The sequence below is a fragment of the Triticum aestivum genome, chromosome 3A, assembly GCF_018294505.1.
Source record: "Triticum aestivum cultivar Chinese Spring chromosome 3A, IWGSC CS RefSeq v2.1, whole genome shotgun sequence".
NCBI classification, from domain to species: Eukaryota; Viridiplantae; Streptophyta; class Magnoliopsida; order Poales; family Poaceae; genus Triticum; species Triticum aestivum.
The window spans coordinates 10,445,207-10,454,148 of record NC_057800.1 but is presented as its reverse complement, the minus strand read 5'-3'; the positions used below and the strand labels follow the sequence as shown (position 1 = coordinate 10,454,148).

At 46.4% G+C, this 8,942-nt stretch overlaps 1 protein-coding gene across 1 annotated transcript; it reads right to left on the bottom strand.

Moving 5' to 3' along the window:
- Positions 1-4,474: 4,474 nt before the first annotated feature.
- LOC123057509 (probable fucosyltransferase 8) lies at positions 4,475-6,182 on the bottom strand. Its single transcript, XM_044480465.1, has one exon. The coding sequence runs from the start codon at positions 6,158-6,160 to the stop codon at positions 4,475-4,477; it is 1,686 nt and encodes a 561-aa protein (XP_044336400.1). The 5' UTR covers positions 6,161-6,182.
- Between the last annotated feature and the right edge of the window lie 2,760 nt (positions 6,183-8,942).

Below are 8,942 nucleotides of genomic sequence, written 5' to 3'. Positions count from 1 at the left end.
CATCTAGCGTCCGGCTTAATGGGAGGCCCCCGATAGGCGGCCTGTGTACGTACTGTCCGTACACGACCCGGCATACATGACATACTCAAACCCAACTCGACACTGTCAGCATTTTTTCTTTTCTTTTTTGAATCTTCAAAAAATGTGCGCCACAGGAGATTCGAACTCCAACCCTCAAGGTTTGTTCCTGTTTTTTAAATGGGTTTTATTCTAGTTATTTCCTTTTCCTTTTTCTGTTTTTTGAAATGTGTGATTTTTTTTCTATTGACAAATTTCAAGAAATGATTAGGACACAAGAATTTTTTTGATTGATAACTAGGGAACCAACCCATGGTTAGATGGTTAGGTAGACAGTGGTATTCCCAACCCACCAGGGTTCAAATTCTGGTGCTCGTATTTATCTTAGATTTATTTCGGGATTTCCGGTGATGCACGTTTAGTTGGAGGAGACGTTCTTGTCGACTACGAGGCGTTTATGGTGACTTAGTAAGATCTCAAGATGATATGTCGTCCCAGTCTCTCGGAGGTGCTCATAAGGGTAGGGTGTGTGTGCGTTCATCGGGGTGAGTGTATGCACGTATATACAAGTTGCGACACGTCCGACCTTTATCTACATTTTTTGGCCGAGAAAACTAGAGAAAATATTGAATTTGTCGAAAACTAAAACAACTTGGCATGATGCCTGGAATTGGTCATACAAGGGCATAAAAAAATTAGGATCATTTCAAGGATGTCGAGAAACAATATGCTCTCTGACAGAACCTTCTAATATATCCGAACACCCTCTGTTTAACATGGTCTTTTTTTTTGGAAATCTTTGAAATGACTCCTACTTCTGCAAGTAGGTGGCATGCCCCATGGTAGGCATCCATGTCAGATGTGAGTGATTTTCAACACCGTATGCAAGTTACGACACAGCCGACCATTGTTATCGGCCTTTTTGACCGAGAAAACTCCATAAAATACAAAATTTGTCGAAAAACAAAACAACATGGCATGATGCATGGAATTGGTCATACAAGGCCATGTTAATAAGATGGGGTCATTTCAAGGATGTTGAGAAACAACTTGGTCTTAGGTGGAGCTTTCTGGCCTACTTGAACATCCTCCGTTCAACATTGTCTATTTTTGGACAATTTTGAAATGACTCCAACTTTTGCAAGGAGGTGAGCGTGGCCATGGTTGTCATCCATGTCAGGTTTGAACGATTTCCGACGCTGTATGCAAGTTGCGATATGTCTGTCCATTTATCGGCCTTTTTTGTGTGAGAAAACTCCAGAAACACCAAAATTTATCGAAAGTCAAAACAAATTGGCATGGTGCCTTGAATTGGTCCTACAAGCCAATGACAAAAATTAGGGTCATTTGACACATGTCGAGAAACAATGTGCTCTTAGACAAAGCATACGGCCTACTCGGACACCCTACGTTAAACATGATATTTTTTTGGACATTCTTGAAATGAACCAACCTATGCGAGCATACCAGGTTTGAACCAAAAAGTATTTAAAATCATAGTTTAAACATGTTCATAAAAATATTATTTTAAGTATTTAACATAACTAATAAGTACAAAGGAACAAAATACAAAGCAGTAATAAATAAATGTTCGAAACTTTAGGCCCATGAGGCCCATTAACCCCCCGGGGGGTTCCGGTAACCCCCCGGTGATCCGGTTTTATCCGAAACTTCTCCGGAACGCTTCCGGTGTCCGAATATAGTCATCCAATATATCAATCTTTATGTCTCGACCATTTCGAGACTCCTCGTCATGTCCGTGATCACACCCGGGACTCCGAACTAACTTTGGTACATCAAAATGTATAAACTCATAATAACTGTCATCGTAACGTTTAAGCGTGCGGACCCTACGGTTCGAGAACAATGTAGACATGACCGAGACACGTCTCCGGTCAATAACCAATAGCGGGACCTGGATACCCATATTGGCTCCTACTTATTCTACGAAGATCTTTATCGGCCAGACCGCATAACAACATACGTTGTTCCCTTTGTCATCGGTATGTTACTTGCCCGAGATTCGATCGTCGGTATCCAATACCTAGTTCAATCTCATTACCGGCAAGTCTCTTTACTCGTTCTGTAATACATCATCTCACAACTAACTCATTAGTTGCATTGCTTGCAAGGCTTAAGTGATGTGCATTACCGAGAGGGCCCAGAGATACCTCTCCGATAATCGGAGTGACAAATCCTAATCTCGAAATACGCCAACCCAACATGTACCTTTGGAGACACCTGTAGAGCTCCTTTATAATCACCCAGTTACGTTGTGACGTTTGGTAGCACACAAAGTGTTCCTCCGGCAAACGGGAGTTGCATAATCTCATAGTCATAGGAACATGTATAAGTCATGAAGAAAGCAATAGCAACATACTAAACGATCAGGTGCTAAGCTAATGGAATGGGTCATGTCAATCAGATCATTCATCTAATGATGTGATCCCGTTAATCAAATAACAACTCTTTGTCCATGGTTAGGAAACATAACCATCTTTGATTAACGAGCTAGTCAAGTAGAGGCATACTAGTGACACTCTGTTTGTCTATGTATTCACACATGTATTATGTTTCCGGTTAATACAATTCTAGCATGAATAATAAACATCTATCATGAAATAAGGAAATAAATAATAACTTTATTATTGCCTCTAGGGCATATTTCCTTCAATTGTCACTGGTGTTGATGATACAGAGGCTTTACGGGTGGCCCACCTTCTTAATTACATCCTGGGATCCTTTCCCTTCAAGTACATGGGCCTCCCGATCTCCCCGGACAATTTATGTGCCAAGGAGTTTGCTCCTGCCGTTGCTAAGGTGGGGAATAGGGTGCTCCCGTGGCGGGGCAGATATAATACGAGTGCTGGGAAGGTTGCCTTAATTAATTCTTACCTCTCCTCCCTATCGATGTTTATCATGGGCTTTTATCTCCTGTCTGCTGGTACTCATGCCGGATTTGATAAGCATAGGGGTGCTTTCTTCTGGAACTCTGCGGACAATCGACGCAAATACAGACTAGTTAAGTGGAAAATTATCTGTAGACCCAAAAACCTAGGGGGATTGGGGATCACTAACACTGCTATTATGAACAGATGCCTCATGATCAAATGGTGTTGGAAAATCATGACCACGGGAGCTGACACCTTGTGGGTTTCTATTCTCAAAGCTAAGTATTTCCCAACTTCAAACCCTATGTTCGCCTCCTCTCGGGGAGGGTCTCAGTTTTGAAATGACCTTGTCAAGGTTCGACCTTTGTTTAAGGACCACGTCAAGTTTGTGGTTGGTAATGGAGCTTCCATTCGCTTTTGGCTCGACTGGTGGTGTGGAGATTCACCCCTCTTGGTGGTCTTCCCCACGCTATTTTCTTACCGCCCGAACCCGGACATCTCCATTGTGGATCTTTCGGCTAATAATTGGGACCTTGCCTTCCGGCGCTCGCTGTCTCCTGTAGAGTTGGAGGAATGTCAGCGGCTTGCTGCCCTCTTCCCCGTGCTCTTGGAGACTACCGACTCGGTGGTCTGGCCCACACGTCTTCTGGTCGCTTTTCTGTTAAGTCTCTTTATACTAAGCTTATTGGTGTCTCCCCCACTAACAAATTCAGTCCGATTTGGCGTGCTCGTATCCCTCCTAAAGTGAAGATTTTCCTCTGGCAAGCCTTCAAGGGCCGTCTCCCTGCGGCTGACCAAATTTGTAAACATAATGGCCCGGGCTCGGATCGTTGTGCATTATGCGATGCCTTGGAGGACACGAACCACATTTTCTTCCAGTGTGTGCTGGCTAAACTGGTTTGGAGTTGTTTTAGGTCATGGCTTCAGGTGTCTTGGGCTCCTTCCTCCTTCTTTGAGCTCCGGGTGCTCGCCAATGGCCTGGTTGGGGTTACTAAGCGGCTATTTTGAGTTGGTCTGGGAGCGATCCGTTGGGCCTTGTGGAATACCAGAAATAAGTTTACCATTGAGCATGTTTTTCCTGCTAAACTTGCTTACTGCTTATTTAAGTCTTGCTTGTTCCTGCAGTGGTGGAGATCATTGACTAAGATGGAAGACCGGGGCACTTTTGATCTTCTATTCTCTAAAATTCGGGCTTGGGCGTCTTCCTTATCGCGGCAGGAGCCAGCTGAATAGTTGTCTTGGCGATCATTTTGACTTAGTTGGTGGCTTCGTCTGTTCTTCGGTGTTAGCTCTTATCTCATTTCTGGCCTGCGTGCCGTGATGGTGGCCTGTGTGCCCTGTACCCCGTACTCCAGTACTTTCGTTATGCTCTTGGCCGTGGCCGTTGCTGTGTGGTTTGTCTGGAACACTGCCTGGTGGCTTTATTTATAAAGTCGGGCTCATGCCTCTTCTCTAAAGAAAAGTAATGGCATTGCGTTTGGCGGAAGAGTGGTGAAATGATTTCCCGCTGCGAAATTATATATCTATAATTCCAGGGATACAACAAACTGGAGTAAGTTTTTAGCTCAATCCAAGAGCTTGAGACCAAGAGGCACGTCTTCGCAGTGGCGCAGGAACGGCACACGCTTCACGGAATCGTCCAGATGCCGCGGCCCCTGCTGGCACGTGAGCAATGACGGTTGCGGATGCATGCAGGGCTCCACAGACGGCGGCCTCACGCAAGCCACGTCGGCTCTCATCTTGCTCCGGTTCACCGGCAACAGCATCCACGGCCGAATCCCAGCCAGCGCCTGCGCGGCGTACCCAAACGTGGACCACCCCGTCGTCACCATCCTGTCGCAGAAACTCAGCAGGTAGATCTCCGCCAGGGCCCGCTCGTTGTGTGCCCGCGCGTCCGACTGCTGCTCCCCGTCGTGGCTCGGCTGGTGCACCGACACCACCACGTCGCCGGCCACCGTCGCGTTCGTGTAGTACATGGCGTGCAGCTTGTCATGGTACTCGGGCTTCAGGGAAAGCATCAGGACTGCGACGGCCTTCTTCTTCTTCACCTCCGCCGTCGGTGGTTCGCTGGTGGCTAGTACCTGCGGCAAAAGATGATGCTCCCGCGCGCACCGGAGGATCTGTTTGAACATGATCTCGGGCGGCACCGGGAAGATCTGCTTGTTGCGCACATGCATGCCGAGACGCTCGTCGGCACCGGCGAGGTACCCCTCAAAGAACCTGTCCACCATCCCCCACACCCGGTTCCCCGGGCGGAGGAGGTACCTGCCAAGATGGTGGAACACCGCCCCTTTCGCCGGGAACATCCGTTCAAGCTCGCGGCGGTACATGGGCATCATGAACAGCGCCACCGCAAAGTAGTTGTCGGACTTGACCACCATCCAGTCGAACTTGTTGAGCAAGCGGTGGTCCTCTTCGCAGAACGTGTGGTTCTGGAGCCGGAGCTTTATGCTCTCGGTGAGAAGAAACACGGTCTCCAGGTGGAGGTAGACGTAAGCCGGCAGCACCTGCGCGTCGTAGCCGTAGCGGATGATGTTGTTATGGAGCATGTTGACGTAGCTCTCCTTGGAGCGGGAGGAGAAGGCGGCGGCGTCGAGCTTGTGGGGGAAATCGGCCGGCGGGAGCAGCCACGTGGTCCCGGGGAAGGGCTCGCAGAAGAGGCCCTCCATCTCCGGGGGCTCATGGACGAGGAGGACGCGGTCGGTGAGGAGCGCGTATAGGAAGGTGGAGACGAGGCTGAGCATCCGGTTGCCGAGGCCCTCGGTTGGGATCCACACCACGTACTTGCATGTATGATGACGATCGCCGGCGGCGGCGTGGTCTGCGTTGCGGGAGGCAGACCGGAGCCGCGAAACGGCCTCGCGGTAGAGCGCCGTGCGCGGGCCGCACCGACGGTGGTTGGCCTCGTACCGCCTCAGCCTCTCCACCAGGTAGGGGGGCACAGGGAACGCCGCGGGCTTCCAGCGCCTGGAGGCCTCGTGCCGGCTGAGGCACGCCGCCGGATTGTTGTCTTCCAAGTACGGGGAGAGGAGCCGGTCGGGCGCCACCGCGTTGCCGCCAGGCCCGTCATCTGCTGCGTACGCCCTTTGCTGCCACCAGATCAGAGGGTCGGCGGCGCCGAAGTGGGAGGCCAACACGAGCAGGTGCGTCAACGCGACCAGCAAGAAGATGACGACGATGGCGGCCGAACTGGCTGCATCCCGGCGTTTCTCTCTTGCATCCGCCGGTCGACCTCGCAGATCTCCTTCCATCTACTCGATCACAACTATCACATCTATATAACTCTAGTTAAATCTGCTGCCGAATGGAGGCGAGAGACATCATCCTTTCTTGCATACATATAGAGCAAAGTTACTTGTCCGATAAGATTCGGAAGGGGGAAGTAATTATTTGCTTCCTATTCTGTCTAGGAACGTAACTGCTTTCCTATCTTTTCTATCTTTGGATTTGGAATAGTCTGACCCTCCGTTATTACGTAAGATCGAGCTAATTACTACTCCAGCGATATGCTCAACCTGTGCGCAAGCTGGAGCATATTGACCGGGACCACGCGGGTCCAGGTGCACGGGAATCATGTGCCGCCGATTTACGCCAAGATTCGTGAAATGGGTTATGTGTACATACAGTTTGATTTCCGTTTTCTGTGTGTAATGCGTTCTTATATCATGACGATATATCTCTTGGTGTGGGATCTGATACTTGTTCGATGGGGTCGCTTAACAATGGAAAACATGGTTGAATATAAAGATATTTATAACAGATGAGGGAAAACGATTCATTATGCTATTGTTGTGTTGTTCTTCTTAGTTCATGTTTCTTCTTATCTTCCCGTCCCTCCAAAAAGAACATTCGTTTTGTATATCATTCCAGACGGAGAAAAGGAAGAGACTATCTTCTATCCTTAAAGATTGAAGGCCTTCAAAGATACCAACACCCGCAACAATATATTTGGTGCAAATCTGTCGAAAAGGTTCATTTTCTTATCAGATTTGCCAAGTCACATCTAAATGTAATATAGTTACTAGGTAAAGATGCCCGTGCGTTGCAACGGGAAAACACAATGTCCAAGGTGTGAAAACAAATATGATAAACACGGAAGTACCCTCGGGAATTCTTGAGATGAATCTTCGCAAGCCCATCTTTCAACATGGCATTGTCTTAGATTTAAGTCTAGTGTTCATCCGAAGTGAGGTTATATGGATTTGGGCTGGGTTTCAGGGATGCCCGATAGCCCGGACGTCTACGACCCGTTTGGGTAGCCCGGCTGTAGATGCTCTATTGTGATCGAGACATAGGAACCCTTCATGAACTTTCAAGCCGAATCTTCACAGGCCTATCTTTCAATGTGGCATTGTCTGCACCATCAGATTTCCTCGTGTTTTGGAATAAAAAATAACTATAGTGAAAACTACTCCCTCCGTTCCTAAATATAAGTCTTTGGAGAGATTTCACTATTGACCAAATACGGAGCAAAATGAGTGTATCTATACTCTAAAATGCATCTAGATACATATGTATATGATCCATAGTAAAATCTCTACAAAGACTTATATTTAGGAACGGAGGGAGTACATAATTTGTACAGAAAGACTATTTCAATCTATTCAAAAACTAAAATACTGTGGTACATGAAAAAACAATCGAGTGCGAGCATAAAATATCGTAGACCCAGAAAGGGAACCTAATACTAATGATGTTTCCAGTATATGATCAGACCATCTCATCGATAACATAGTGTGTTCTCTCTCTGGATGCAGGTGAGACAAATGTTCAAGTTCAGATATAGATTTCATATTGGAATTGATGTATACAAAGCTGTGCTATACATTTTGGTTGCACTGAAAGAGGGATCACATTTCTGCTATATACGTTGCCATTTTCGAGTTGTGAAATCATGCACATACTTCTTCAAAATAAAAGTAGTACTCAAGATCTGAATTCAATTTCAAAGAATAAATCACATGTTGAAGTACATCTTTGCACCCAAACCGTACACGTTCCAGTTGTGAAATTTAGAAGGCTACGGAAAAACAAACACAAACCAACACCCCGTTTACTGAATCAATCAACGCAAGCTGGCCATGCTACATATAGGGGGGAATAAGATCAGTTACATGGGGATCGCCCTGGTGACACACAACTACATAACCTTGGTCAGGAGGCCCATGATGTGGTGGTCCTTGCCGTGGAGGAACATGTACACCACTGAGCCCAGGAGTCACTCCATCACATCAAGTGCCACACACCCACCATAAAAAAAGGTAAGTGCCATACATTCAATATCTTTACCCTGAAACCAAAATTTCATCATGTGAAATACATTGTCACTGTATACTTTGTAAAGGCGGATTGGCCATTATCATATGGTTCACCGAAAGTAAATTTGAAGGATTTTAACTAATCCGTTAGAATTGAACTTTTCTTTTATCAAAAGCCAGAGAATTCCAACATTACAAAGATGTTTGGGGAATTCACTAAGTTCGAAGATCTAACATAAATGTCCTAAGCAATTCAAAGGGGACCAAGTTGGATATTACCATTATAGTATACAATTAATTTTAAGTGATAAATGTCAACCAGAATAACATATAAACTACCCAGATCAATATACATGAGTGAGCTGTTAAAAAACATACTGAATTCCATGAAAAGATAAGTTTCATTGTATATGGGAGAATATCATTATATAATTTAGGTTTTATTGTGGATGCATTGTAATATAAGTCAAGAAAACATGCAAATACATTGGCTATCTTCGCCTACCTGTATGCTGGCCACGATTTCTCAGTCCGTTGCTTCATGATTTTAGCCGCCAACAACTCTTGCGTGCGTACACTAATTGTGTGCCTTTTGATCAGCTAGCTTGGTATAAAAGTAACCAAGCCGGCCTAAATATGGTTCGCTGCATAATGTGCAACAGTGCCTCAAAAAGAGAAAGAAAATTATGTGTGCCGTCGCACCGCCAGGGACGAATCTAGGCCCCCCCCCCAACGATCGCCTCGTCCCTGACAGCGATGGCTTGTTCGCTAAAAA